This window comes from Mangifera indica, chromosome 6 (assembly GCF_011075055.1).
Source record: "Mangifera indica cultivar Alphonso chromosome 6, CATAS_Mindica_2.1, whole genome shotgun sequence".
Taxonomy (NCBI): domain Eukaryota; kingdom Viridiplantae; phylum Streptophyta; class Magnoliopsida; order Sapindales; family Anacardiaceae; genus Mangifera; species Mangifera indica.
The window spans coordinates 1,388,516-1,402,695 of record NC_058142.1 but is presented as its reverse complement, the minus strand read 5'-3'; the positions used below and the strand labels follow the sequence as shown (position 1 = coordinate 1,402,695).

At 36.0% G+C, this 14,180-nt stretch overlaps 3 protein-coding genes across 5 annotated transcripts; all 3 read left to right on the top strand.

Annotated features, from left to right (window-relative positions):
- The first annotated feature begins 338 nt into the window (after positions 1-338).
- LOC123218201 (3-oxoacyl-[acyl-carrier-protein] synthase I, chloroplastic-like) lies at positions 339-4,962 on the top strand. Its single transcript, XM_044639487.1, has 7 exons — positions 339-919; positions 2,816-3,247; positions 3,429-3,602; positions 3,914-4,027; positions 4,123-4,224; positions 4,450-4,516; positions 4,617-4,962. Exons 1-7 carry the CDS (start codon positions 464-466, stop codon positions 4,682-4,684), a joined length of 1,413 nt encoding a protein of 470 aa, XP_044495422.1. The 5' UTR covers positions 339-463; the 3' UTR covers positions 4,685-4,962.
- A 707-nt stretch (positions 4,963-5,669) lies between these two features.
- On the top strand, positions 5,670-11,347 carry LOC123219082 (DNA replication licensing factor MCM3). Of its 2 annotated transcripts, none has more exons than XM_044640807.1 (17): positions 5,670-5,936; positions 6,021-6,121; positions 6,212-6,420; positions 6,975-7,105; positions 7,191-7,429; positions 7,524-7,760; positions 7,909-8,063; positions 8,138-8,346; positions 8,468-8,633; positions 8,721-8,923; positions 9,132-9,191; positions 9,282-9,371; positions 9,528-9,709; positions 10,171-10,239; positions 10,355-10,496; positions 10,682-10,772; positions 11,045-11,347. In XM_044640807.1, the coding sequence occupies exons 1-16, from the start codon at positions 5,871-5,873 to the stop codon at positions 10,739-10,741; spliced, it is 2,319 nt and encodes a 772-aa protein (XP_044496742.1). In that variant the 5' UTR covers positions 5,670-5,870; the 3' UTR covers positions 10,742-10,772; positions 11,045-11,347. The 2 variants fall into 2 exon arrangements, with proteins under 2 accessions (XP_044496742.1, XP_044496741.1); XM_044640806.1 differs by having other exon boundaries at positions 10,682-10,777.
- Positions 11,348-11,502: 155 nt separating this feature from the next.
- LOC123219084 (uncharacterized protein At2g34460, chloroplastic) lies at positions 11,503-13,314 on the top strand. 2 transcript variants are annotated; one of them, XM_044640809.1, is made up of 5 exons: positions 11,503-11,745; positions 11,856-12,050; positions 12,138-12,257; positions 12,561-12,818; positions 12,915-13,314. In XM_044640809.1, the coding sequence occupies exons 1-5, from the start codon at positions 11,557-11,559 to the stop codon at positions 13,077-13,079; spliced, it is 927 nt and encodes a 308-aa protein (XP_044496744.1). In that variant the 5' UTR covers positions 11,503-11,556; the 3' UTR covers positions 13,080-13,314. The 2 variants fall into 2 exon arrangements, with proteins under 2 accessions (XP_044496744.1, XP_044496743.1); XM_044640808.1 differs by having other exon boundaries at positions 11,526-11,745; positions 12,561-12,833.
- Positions 13,315-14,180: the final 866 nt, after the last annotated feature.

Here is a 14,180-nt window from a genome sequence, read left to right as displayed (position 1 = left end):
ATCTAAATTCATAAGATCCAATATATTTTGATAGTGCCGGTTTAGTTTTGGTTAATATCATTTTTTTTTGAATTTTTTAAAATCTAACATATTTTTAATATGTAAATTTTATTTCAATTGTCTCGTATTAATTTTGAATTTCATTTATATTAGAAAATATTAAAGGTATTTTAAACTTTTGAACAAAAATTAAAAAAATGTACTCCTTCGCAAGAATCCAAGTGTCATATATTTAATAATAAGTTAGGCACGCCAGATTCGGTTGCCAAAACATTCTTTTTCACGCGCTGTACAAAGTCAAAAAGTCGATATACTACGTCCGTAGCTCTACGTGTACAGCCAGCTCTACATATTCTCCAGCGATCATCGCTTCCTCTCCAGGTTCAACCACCAAAAAGCTTCGTTGTTATCGCCTTCTTCTTCTTCTTCTTCTTCTTCTTTTACGTAAGGCAAAACACTTACCATGCAATTACTTCAATCCACATCTCTTCATGCAACGCCATTAAAATTCTTTCGGAAAAACACAGACTTCAGTCTCCCCAATTATAATGTACGTCCCACCACCGCCAAGAAGTTCTCCTACATCACCGCCTCTGCTACCAAGTCCGCGCCCAAACGCGAGAAAGACCCCAAGAAGCGGGTGGTTATCACCGGCATGGGTGTGGTCTCCGTCTTTGGGAATGACGTCGATGCTTATTACGATAAATTGTTGGCGGGTGAAAGTGGGATTACCATGATTGACCGCTTTGATGTGAGTAAGCTTCCGACCCGGTTCGGGGTTCAGATACGGGGGTTCAGTGGGAAGGGTTTTATTGATGGGAAGAATGATAGGAGAATGGATAATACTTTGAGGTACTGCATTGTTGCCGGGAAGAAGGCTCTAGAAAACGCAGGTCTTGGTGGCGATAACTTAACCAAGGTTTGTTGTTTTTTAGTGCTTAGTTTTATGATTATTTATTGAAGGCCAAATGAACATTTTCCACCCAAGTTTGGTGTAAACTTAATTATCTACCCAATAATTATGGAAAATTCGAATACTCATTTATCTATTAAATTTTATTATTCTTGTTATAGATAAAATCATTATTTAATAAAAATATTTAAAAAAATTATAAACCCATCACAATTTTTTGTGTTTAAAAACTAATAATCCTCCCCTAAAGTTTGAAAAATAATTATTTTCCTCTAGGGTTTGTATTTTGTCCTTTGCCGCTTGTCCGACGACCTAAGCTGACAAACCTTCTCCCTCCCATCTCCTAGACGAGGACAAATCATCAACCAATCTATGCGTTGCATAGATCGCATTGGCCCACACATAAATTGGCTAATGAGATTTGTGTGTTGCACCAATTTTTACCAATGATTCATCCTCGTCCAGGAAATGGGAGAGTGGAGGTTGGCTAGCTCCGATCACTGAAGAAGCGACAAATAAAAAATGTAAATCATAAAGGGAAAATAGTTATTTTTTAAACTTTGGATAAGAGGAAAATGGGAAAGAAATTGTTAGTTGTTAAACTTGGAAAAAAATATGATGAATTTATAATTTTTTAAATATATTTTTTTAAAATTTAACAGAATGATAGGTATTTAGGTTTTTAATGGATGAAAAGTTAGGTGGGAAATAGTCATTGGGCCTTTATTGAATTATAAATAATACACTCATTTGCTGTGATAACTGATAAAAAACTTATCCATGTATGACTCTATCGATCTTCTTAAGTAGTTCTTACTTGTGGACATTTACATGATGTTGGATGGGTGAAAGATTTACTTTCTTCCGATTCCATCATTTAGTGGGAAGTTTTTTTATTGGATGCATTTTACTATTTGGTATGACTGCAGTTTCTCGATTGTTCGACTCTGAGTTATTGAGGCGTCGGCTGTTGTGGTAGATTTTAATGGCCAACCTTGAGTTAGTGTGGGGTTAATGGAAGCCTTTCCGGCTCTTTGATGGTTAGTGGCCTCTAGTGGCTGTTGAATTTGGACATGGGCTACTGTATTATAACTTTGCAGACAATTTGTTAAAGATCATTAATTTTTAAGTTGAATTCTGTATGATAATTATTTTTGACATTTTCAGTTAATTTTTCATTTTACAGTTTAACATTGTAGTAAAATAATCAAAGGAATTGATTTAGATATAAAACCGTGTAGTGGATTTGAATTCTATTATCAGTTTTTTTTTTTAAAATATATTATCACATATAAATGCATTTTTTGTATTCCCGGTGCACTCTGCTGTCACTTTTGAGTTGACTAGGCCAGATTTCAGTAGCCGCTTTTGGTTTTTCTGGGTATTTTGTGGCTTTGGAACAGCCCATGAACTTTGTGGACTCAGTGCTGCAATGTTCATTGTTTTGTGCCAAGGTTGAGGTGGTTTCACTGTACATTCTAACTAGTTGGTATATGTTTGTGAAACTAGTTTGCTTCAGAATGGTCTGCATATCCTCCATTTTTTCTGAGTGAAATTGGTTTTGTAGCTTATTTGACTGTTTGGCTGAAAACCCTAAGTAAGGGGGAAAATGTCACTTTTTAAAACTTAATTTTGGGTAAAATTGTTAGTTTTTCAAATTAAGAGGGTAAAATAATATAAATGTTAAATATTATTATTAAATAATAATTTTATCCTTAATCTTAATTTAATTTTGGAGGTATGTATTAGTTTTCCAAACCTTGGGTTTTTGAAAGTTGGTGGGTGAGAATTGTTTTGGCCTAATTGTTCATCTCAATTATTCCTTTCTTCGTTCAAGTGGGGGAAGTGGGAGGGTTTTCCATATTTATGGACTCACTGTATTGTCCATTTTCATGTTTCCAGGTTAATAAGGATCAAGCCGGGGTGCTTGTGGGATCAGGAATGGGCGGTGTTACAGTATTTTCTGATGCTATTCAGTCTATAAGAGAGCAGGGGCATGGGAAAATAAGCCCTTTCTTCATTCCTTCTACTATAACAAACATGGGGTCAGCTTTACTTGCAATGGACATTGGCTTCACAGGTCCAAATTATTCAATTTCAGCTGCTTGTGCTACGTCCAATTTCTGTTTCTGTATGGCTGCTAATCACATCCGTAGAGGTGAGGTTGATTTGATGATTGCTGGTGGAACCGAAGCAGGCTTGGTGCCTGTTGGCTTGGGAGGTTTTGTTGCATGCAGGGCACTGTCTCAGAGAAATGATGACCCACAAACAGCTTCAAGGCCATGGGACAAAGATCGAGATGGTTTCGTTTTGGGTGAAGGTGCAGGAGTACTGGTAAAGCTCGCATTTCCTGATATGCTTAGGGTTGAACATGCACTTTTATGTTTAGATTTCTGTTTAGTTTTAATATACGGGTAGTCACATTTTTGAACTTTTGGTTTTAATATTAGGGCAAACACATTTTTGGCTTCCAGTTACAAAAGCTTTTTAGTGAGAATTCATATTTTCTTGACAGATAATGGAGAGCTTGGAACATGCAATGAAACGAGATGCACCAATCATTGCGGAGTACTTAGGAGGTGCTATTAACTGTGATGCTTATCATTTGACTGACCCCAGATCTGATGGACTTGGAGTGTCAGCATGCATTCGGAGCAGCCTTGAAGATGCTGGTGTATCACCTGAGGAGGTACATCTATTTGTTTTCTGTGGTACTTTTAGTACAGTTTTGGGGTACATCACTAGGGTAAAATATGATTTAGATTGAATATTTGAAAGACAGGAACACTCATATAAATGTGATGAGTTTTGTATGCAAGGGGCACCTGCAGCAGTTTTAGACTTTCTGAACCATAAGAGATATTCTGTAAAATGCTTTTGTTCTTTTGTTTCTTCCACACTGATTTCTGCTAATGAATGCCGAATTACTTTTGGAATGATCTTGACATGTACTAATCACTAAGTTAAAACCAGTAAATCGAACAACTACTTGTTTTTCAGGTTAACTACATAAATGCTCATGCAACTTCCACTCCAATGGGTGACCTGGCTGAGATTACTGCCATTAAAAACGTATTTAAGAGCACCTCAGAGATCAAAATCAATGCCACCAAGGTATTCCTTTCTCTCTTCTCCCCATCAGAATTTAAAACCCTCTCTCTTGTAATTGCCTGGTTGTTAATTCTAACTTGTTTCTGTAATGTTTTCAGTCTATGATTGGGCACTCCCTTGGTTCATCTGGTGGGCTGGAAGCCGTTGCTACTTTAAAGGCCATAACTACTGGATGGTTGCATCCTACCATTAATCAATTTGTAAGTGCTACTGTGTCATTTACACCAGAATTGGTTTGACAAATTACAGCTTTCTGTCTTCTTAGCTAACAACTATTCAAGATTATTCCTTTATATATTAAGATCTGTTTCCATGTTGTTACCTGCAAAATAAAACTCAGACGGTATTTCAACTGCACAATTTATTTCACTCAAACATTAAATTTGTGTAACTTACGGTCATGAATCTTGATGTTGTGAATGCAGAACTTAGAGCCTGCAGTCGAGTTCGATACTGTTGCCAATAAAAAGCAGCAGTTTGAAGTGAACGTCGGTAAGCGTCAAGACTCTTTCAACGATGTGGCACTGTCACTTTCCATTGTCATATTATGTAGATTTTCCTATTTTACTCACTTAACTTTTATATATTCCAGGCATTTCAAATTCTTTTGGATTTGGTGGGCAGAACTCTGTGGTGGTGTTTTCTGCTTTCAAGCCTTGATCATCCAGGACAATTCTAACATTCTGCATTTCTCATAGGATACAATCATACAAATCTTACAAAGCAGATTTAATAACTAATCTCACATCAAGCTACTTCATCTTCTTTCTCCAATTGCTGCATATTTTCATTTTTCAAACCAATGGAATTTTATGGGGTTATTGGGGCATGAAAGATTTGTAAGCTTTCATGATAGAGGAAATCAAAGGCTTCTAAGGACTATTTAAATGAATCGGTTTCTTACAATACGATTTTAATATTAAATTTCCATTTCTCCATCTTTTGTTTATTGCATATTCCGCTGGTAACTCAAAAAATAGAAAAAAAAAAAAAATTGCCCTTGAACTGCAAAAGAAATATAAATTCTTCTACATTATGGTTAACCAGTAATATAGAGTAATGTCACGTAGATATATTTTTATTATATAATTTGTGTATACACAAATTTAAAATAATCTCACCACATAATTATACAATATTTATATATTTAAATTATGTATACGTAATTTTATTAATAATATATAAAATTATAAGTATAAATGTTAATATATAATTATGAGATTGAGTAATTTAAATTTAAAATAAAATAATATATAATCATATAAAATAATGATGATGGTTATTTCCATGATCATATTAATTTTTAACACATATTTTTATTCGAGATGTTTGGAAGCTAAATAATAAATGTTTAAGTATCTTTAATAAATAAAATCTAAAATTAAATCTCTCAGAAAAAATCAATATTTCAATATAAAAAAATGAAAATACTTTGGAAAAAAAAAAGTGAAAATTCAGTACTTTTGTTGAAAATGTTTTTGGAGGTACAAGAGATGCATATTTTTATTCATTTTATTAGTATTTCTATGGAAAAATATTATTTTTTATATATTTGAAAAACATAATAAAATATAATTACTAAAGTGTTTTAAATGTATCATTTACAGATCATTACTAATTGGAATGACCGAAAAGTCCCCGGACGGACTAATATATTACAACTGAATACCCTCGTTTTCCCGCCAAGAGAGAGGCAATCTTAGGGTTGTTTCCCGCCAAATCACAAAGCCAAGGACTAAGGAGAAAAAGCGAAAGACACATTGGCCTTGTTCTCTCTCACAACTTCCAGTCTTTTTTCTCTCTGGTCTTAGAATCTCCGAGGACGAAACCCTAAAGTTTGAAAGAAATGGACGTCAATCAACAAGAATTTCAGGAACGCAAGCGAGAATTCTATGATTTCTTGGAATTAAGTGTACGTTTCCATTTCCTTTACCCTTTTTTTTTTTAAATTTGTTGACATATTATGCATTTAATCGAATAAGATTTGTTTTTTTAGATATACCAAGATGAGTTGAAGGCTATGATCAACCACAAGCGCCGCCGCCTCATCGTCAACATCTCCGATCTCTACACTTTCCGTGAAGATTTGCCTCCCAGGTTTTTACTTTTTGCTTATATGTTTGTGAAGCGAAGCAGTGTTTATTTAATAACCGTTGTTTAATGAGTTATTGTTTTTGTTGGATTTAGGCTTCTTAGAAATCCAGGTGAGTACCTGCAACCATTCTGTGACGCGGCCACGGAGTGGGCACGCAATATTGACCCCAAGTACTTGAAGGAAGGAGAACAAGTTCTTGTGGGCTTTGAAGGCCCTTTTGTCTCCCGACGTGTCACTCCGAGGGAACTGCTCTCTCAATTCATTGGCTCCATGGTTTGCGTTGAGGGCATTGTCACTAAATGTATAATTAATTTTTTCACTTTGCTTTGTTTTATTGCTTTTTAGTTATGGTGTTTGGGATGAGCCATTTTTATTGTCTTGTTTGTTTGATCAGTTTGTGATGTCGGTATAATCCCAATAATGTGGAAGGTAAAATGAACACATGAAGTCAATGTGTTAGGTCCTCAAGATGGTTTTAACAGGGGCGAACTATTCTTTATTTACTTGTTCCTAGCTCAAAATTATTGATGCTTATGTCGAATGATGAATGAGACTAATTATGTTAATGTATTCTCGAAATAGAAACTGTGTGCATCCAGGTGCATCCACCCTCTCAAAATCTGGATGCTTGCCAGCAGGTTGATACAATTTTTCTTTTTCTATTCCTTTTCTTCTTCTTGTATGTATTAGCTTATAGGTTCGTGAAAGTGCAGTTCTGTGATAATATGTAATATCATCCCTTGGCATGAACATTGCCCTCTATAACACTATTATGCTATATTTTGCAATGAGATATTTCCTTGGCCTTTGATTTTAATTCACATGAATCTAACCAAACAATCGTCTCATTTTTAGGTTCTCTTGTACGGCCAAAAGTTGTTAAAAGTGTTCACTTCTGCCCTACAACTGGGAACTTCACTACTCGTGAGTATCGAGATATTACATCGAATATGGGTGTGCCAACTGGCACTGTATATCCCACAAGGGTAATCCCTAATCTCAATTCTCATCTTTTGTATTGATTATATATGGTTGTATAAGGCTCCCTCTCAAGGAGAGTGCATTTTTCAGGATGATAATGGAAACTTGTTGGTGACTGAGTATGGACTGTGCAAGTACAAAGATCATCAAACCTTGTCAATGCAAGAAGTGCCTGAAAATTCTGCTCCTGGTCAGCTTCCTCGAACGGTAGATATCATAGTTGAGGATGACCTGGTTGATTCATGCAAACCTGGAGACCGTGTTGCCATTGTAGGGATATATAAAGCTATTCCTGGAAAAAGCAAGGGCAGTGTGAATGGAGTATTCAGGTAGCTCCACTCTTATTATACACATTATTTTCTTGTCCTTATATAATGAGATGTTTTTGGCTTCAGATTATGATTAAGTGAATATTTTATGCAGAACTGTTCTGATTGCTAACAATGTTTCTCTACTTAACAAAGAAGCAAATGCACCTATCTACACTCCAGAAGACTTGAAAAACATAAAAAAGATAGCTGAGAGAGATGATACATTTGATCTACTTGGTAATTCGCTTGCACCTTCTATATATGGGCATTCATGGATAAAAAAAGCTGTGGTTTTATTGATGCTTGGTGGAGTGGAAAAGAATTTAAGGAATGGCACACATCTACGAGGGTGAGTCACATAAATTCTGTTATGTCTGAATATACTTAATTGGCATTGGACACAATAGTCTGGTATTCCAGCCTTATGCATTAGTTACACAAATTGGACTGTTCCACGATCTGTCCAGGATTATAGCTTATTTCCTTGTTTCTTTTAGGGACATTAACATGATGATGGTTGGTGATCCATCCGTTGCCAAGTCTCAACTTCTGAGAGCAATTATGAATATTGCTCCATTGGCCATATCAACTACTGGACGGGGTTCATCTGGGGTGGGGTTGACAGCTGCTGTTACTTCAGATCAAGAAACAGGTATAGACTTCAATTGCCTATAGCAATTTAGTTTCGTATGCTAGCTTTCAGGAAAATAATATTCTTGCGTCCAGGAGAAAGAAGACTTGAAGCTGGTGCCATGGTTCTTGCAGACAGAGGTGTTGTCTGCATTGATGAGTTTGACAAGATGAATGATCAAGATCGTGTTGCTATACATGAGGTTATGGAGCAGCAGACCGTGACTATAGCTAAAGCTGGTATCCATGCATCTCTGAATGCTCGTTGCAGTGTGGTGGCTGCTGCTAATCCTATATATGGAACTGTAAGTATCACTTTTATTGCTGATTTTTTGTGAAGTGTTATACCAAGAATAGATACATTGTTCCATTTGATGCTTTAATTGCTTGACTTGTTTTAATGCTGGTTGTTGGTGTGATATACAGTATGACCGTTCATTGACTCCAACAAAGAACATTGGACTTCCAGATTCTTTGCTTTCTCGTTTTGATTTACTCTTCATTGTATTGGATCAAATGGACCCCGATATTGACCGTAAAATCTCCGACCATGTCTTGCGGATGCACCGATTTCGGTCTGTAATTGATGGAGGTAGCTCTGCGGTTCTCTTAAGATTTAAGGGCTTTTAGTCTCTGTAGTGTTTTTGGAAATGCTAGCTGATGCAACATAATAATGCAGGAGAAGCAGGACTTGATGGGAATTCAAGATATGGAAGGGAAGATGAAGCCGATACTGATCAATCTGTCTTTGTCAAGTATAACAGAATGCTTCATGGGAAGAAAACACAAAGGGGTCAGAAATGTGATACACTCACCATCAAGTTTCTGAAGAAGTATATTCACTATGCAAAGCATAGGATTCAGCCTGAGCTAACTGACGAGGTTGTGATTCTTTATGTACTTATTAATTAACTCTTTTTTGTTGGCTGCTTTTTCCTTGTGTCATTTAAGTTTTTGAGAAATGTTCTTCCATCAATATAAGATGATTGATGTATCTCTTTTTTTATTTAGGTTTTCCATAACAGTCTTTTAATCAATCTTACTGTAATCTGATTTTCCACCACACATTCTTTTACTTTTTCATCCACAGGCATCTGAACATATTGCAACAGCATATGCAGAGCTCAGGAATGGGAGTTCAAATACAAAGGTTGATTTAGTTTAGATAGCAAACCATCTTTAACATATTGTTACAATGTAATTATCTTAATCATTTGATGTGCTGCATATTGTTTTTCAGACTGGAGGAACTCTTCCAATTACAGCTAGAACCTTAGAAACCATAATTCGTCTCTCAACTGCTCATGCTAAATTGAAGTTGAGCAGGAAGGTACTTAATTTATGCCACTCTATTATGTTTGTCATTGATGTGATGACATAGTGGGATTTGTACACTACTGTCTCTTGGCAGAGAACGTTCCTTTTGGTTACTTCTGTGCATAAATGTTGTTGTGAAGCTTGTTTTCTTTGATTTATGTGTTGGCAGGTTTCAAAGTCTGATGTAGAAGCTGCCTTAAAAGTTCTAAATTTTGCAATATATCACAAAGAATTGACTGAAATGGAGGAGCGTGAACAAGAACGGCTGAGAGAATTGGACAGAAATGAAAGATCAGAGCATCGCCGAGGAGGAAATGACAGACGAGATAATGGTCCTACTCATAATGAACGGTGAGCACGATAACCTTCATACTTTTCTGAATAGATTAAGATACATAACAGGAGCATCTCTATCTTGATCTTAGTATTTACATTCATTTAGATCATAAGCTTTGCTTCTGATGGGGCTTATCACAGGCTGTATCTTGCCACTTCACATGATTGCTAGCTATAAGGATATTCAGATGAGAAAATACAAAATCATGGCTGTCTAACTTAAGCCCAGGGCTAGTACATAATAGGGGCCATTGCCTGGTCAGGCTGAATGATAGTATTCTTGGGCTGCTTGATTTATTTATAGAAATTTAGTATTTGGAAGTGGCAAAAATACTGAAGGCTAGGGCCTAATATCAATTTCCTTTTCTTGGTCATTTGCAAGGTTTATTCATGTGCATTTTTCTTTAAATAATTTTATTGTAGCCTTGTGCCAAAAGTTGTCATTGGTTGACTTATTTCCGTTTCTGCTTCATTAGCTCAACAACGGATGCTATGGACATAGATGAACCTCCAGCTGATTCGGCTATTAATATCTCCCCTCAAAGGTCCGTGTGCTAGCAGGGATTATCATATTATTTATTTGCGTTGATTTATCATTTCATTTGAATCTGAAGTTAGCTATGTTATTGTTTTAATTTTTTTTCTCTTCCTCACCTGCAGAGTGGAAGCATTTAATTCCATATTTGGTCAACATATGAGAGGAAACCGATTGGATTTGATTACCATTTCAGAACTACAAGAAATTGTCAACCATAGTTCAGATGCTCGTTATACAAGTGCAGAGATAACATTCCTATTAGAGGTGAAGTTTATTTTATTGGATTATTTTTAATAATAGCAGTACAATTTAATGACCAATGGTTTATTCTGTTTCTCTTAAGTTTTGGAGATGAATATCCCTTAAGTAGCATTAATTTGTTTGCGAACAATGACTTCGAGTTGCCGAAGGAAGGCTAAGTATTAATTGTTGTCATTGTAATTGTTCAGAAACTGCAAGATGACAACAGAGTGATGATAGCTGATGGAACAGTACATATGATATCATGATGTGGAAGAAGAGCAAGTCTAATGGAAAATTGTAAGGTTTGTAGTTATAAAATTATGAAAATGGTGTTGCTTGGATGGATCTGGTTCCTGTATGCTGTTGTTTATTGATATTCACTGAATACCAAAAGTGTATGGGGGACCTATTTTCCCCCCACAATTTAGGCATATTTGGAAAGTAAGGGTCATTTGGCAGTTGAGACAGTGTATCAATATGCCTAATCTACTTGGTTACTCGTTAGTTGGTTTCAATTTCTACTCTTAGCCTTGTTTAACGGAGAGTTTAATATATATTTATGTTGACAGAGTGATGAATCTGAGGTGCATCGAATGGAATCTGCCAGCAGAGCTCTCACCTTGGAAGTCGCATATATAAATTGTGTGAAAATCCCCGTTTCTCTTTTTCCCTAAGGAGATGAAATGCAGAATTACGGTGGCTTAAGAGTAGGAGACTGAAGAGATATTACGTGGCAGATGATCTATGTATCTTGTATCTAATATTCTATATATTTTATTATGTTGTGACTCCATTGAAAAAACCAAACTCTAGCATGTTGATGTTTGGTAGGTTTTATTATTCTAATGTAATCTCAAGATTGTGATTTTAAAGTCAAGTGCTTTCGATAAACTCTCAAACATTGAGACTTTTTTAGGGTAAAAATAAAACATTGAGGTGTTTTTTTTAATTATTTTGAAAGAAATATGAGAAATGAATGAAGATTTGGCTTAATGAATGCTGAGAAAGATTGAAGGCTGATGCACACAATAGCAGTGTGAATTCGTGATGGCCAAGGAACTATTCAGCCCACAATTATGTAATGGAAGCATTAAGTGAAGCAACGTGGCAGTGTCATAGTCATAGCTTTGTAATTAGAGAAGCTGGGTTTATGGCCGCTCCTTTCATTCTCATAAACCCTCTCACTTTCTCGACTCTTCACCACTCTTATCGTCACCGTTACCATTTCCCTCCCACCAAACCCAGCTCTCTTTCATTCAGTTCCATTAAGGTATCTCTCTAATTTTCATCCTTTTTCTTATTATTTTCGTTTTCTATTGAGTGTTTGGTTGCCAACAAATATTGTGGTCACCACTGAAGAGAATGTGTTCTACTGTCTAGATGGAAGCTACTGAAATAACTGAAAAGGATCTACCTGTGAAGAAGAAGAAGATATTTGTGGCCGGAGCTACAGGAAGTACCGGCAAAAGAATTGTTGAACAACTTCTAGCAAAAGGTTTTGATGTTAAAGCTGGTGTTCGTGACTTAGACAAGGCTAAAACTACTCTTTCCAAGGACAACCCAGCTCTTCAAATTGTTAGTTGTTTCAGTTGAAATCGACTTGGGATTACTGAGGCTTTTCTTAGTTTTTGAAATTTATATATGCTATGTTTATTTTTGTAGGTGAAAGCTGATGTTACTGAGGGATCTGACAAACTTTCAGAGGCAATAGGTGATGATTCTGAAGCTGTTGTTTGTGCTACGGGGTTTCGGCCTGGCTGGGATTTGTTTGCTCCTTGGAAGGTAACTGGGTTTTGTAGCAGTTTAGTAGATTTTATGTGCTTGTTTTTATATATATTTGCATTGTGTTAATTGCACATATTATGTTATTAAAAGTGTTTTTGGTCACAGAATCATTTGGATTTTCTAAAGTATCTAAGCTAATGATTACTAATACCACCTGCATGAGTTGGTGTTGAGACTTGAGAGAATTGAGAAAAATTTTACTGAATTTTATTTGCTCAAGGTGCCAAACATATTTCTGTAAAAATGATAAAATTAGAACAATTAAGCAAATCTCACCCTAGCAAACTGTTATTGTTGCAGGTTGATAACTTTGGCACTGTAAACCTTGTTGAAGCATGCCGAAAAGTTGGAGTAAACAGGTTCATACTTATCAGCTCCATTTTAGTCAATGGAGCTGCAATGGGGCAAATACTGAATCCAGCTTATATCTTCCTGAATGTCTTTGGCCTCACCTTAATAGCAAAGCTTCAGGCAGAGCAATATATAAGGAGATCTGGTATTAACTACACAATTATAAGGCCCGGTGGATTGAGAAATGAACCACCGACAGGAAATCTGGTAATGGAGCCAGAGGTATCGTCGTTCGTCTTAGCTCCATCACACATAGAGATTTAAGTAGCAACAAGCTAATTGACTCTCTCATTTTCTCTTTAGGATACTCTTTACGAGGGCACCATTTCAAGAGATAAGGTTGCAGAAGTTGCTGTTGAGGCATTAATCCGTCCAGAATCACATTACAAAGTCGTGGAGATAGTCTCTCGTGCAGATGCTCCTAATCGCACCTATGAAGATCTTTTTGGTTCAATAAAGCAACAATGACATCATTTTCAGAATACACATGTGCAGGATTGTGCATGGTAATAATTCAGGCTTCGATTTTATAAGTAGAGCTGTGCTTCTTATGCTGTCCTTTGGTTGCTTTCTTTGACATTTATTTGTCTACCTGTGTTCATCTGTGTGCAAATTCCTCTCAAAGAACCTATATGTTCTGCAGTGTCTAGAATCATCATATGGTTTGATAGTTGATATATTTTATGGTTCCCAGATTATCTTACATACCCAACCAGATGTGATATGCAGTAATGTGTTTAATGGTAACTATAAAGTATATAAATTAAGCCTTTCTGGGAAAATTACAATTTAGAACATAGATTCATGATTGAATTAAAGGTGGGGGTGCCCAAACGAGTAAGGTTCTAAACCCATTGGTGACACAAATTTCAATCTCTTAACTTAGTGCAGTGGTTGTAGGATCAGTAACTAGACTGAAGGTTTCACCTGCAGTTCAACCTCGATATCCAAACTAAACTTGAGTTAGGTTATCTTTGATTATGTATATTCATTTTATGCAAACACATCACATCCTCTATTAAAAATAAATGAGAAGTGCATTTCTCTTTGATGTATGTATGCAAAAAACCGATGTAATTGCTACTAAAAGATGAACAATTTAGAGTTAATTTCATATATAATAATTGCAAATCATCACTTAGAACAATGAACTTTCACATTCTCCATAAGAAGAAAGTAAACACAACCCATGTAACAACAAAGAGTTTGAGCAACTCATAAGCATTCACCCAGTCAAAAAACATTAACAAATATTATAATTTAAATGAACCAAGCAATAAGAGAAACTGTGGCTGCTAGTACAACTGGAACACTCAGAGCTACTTCACTGCTTTCAATTGGAGATGGTGCAACTGCTCCAACATCTTGGGCGTTGGCCCCAAAAGTAGCAAACGCCAGAAGAGCCACGATGCAGATGGTGAAAGCCAAGCTCTTTCTGTAGCCCTCCATTTCTCACCAAGTTCTTCAACTGTTAAGAACAACTGGGCAACTGACCTGGTGGAAATTTGCAGGATATTTAGACTCTGTTTAAGTAAAATGGGCGCAGGAAATGGTTTTATAGGGACTGTT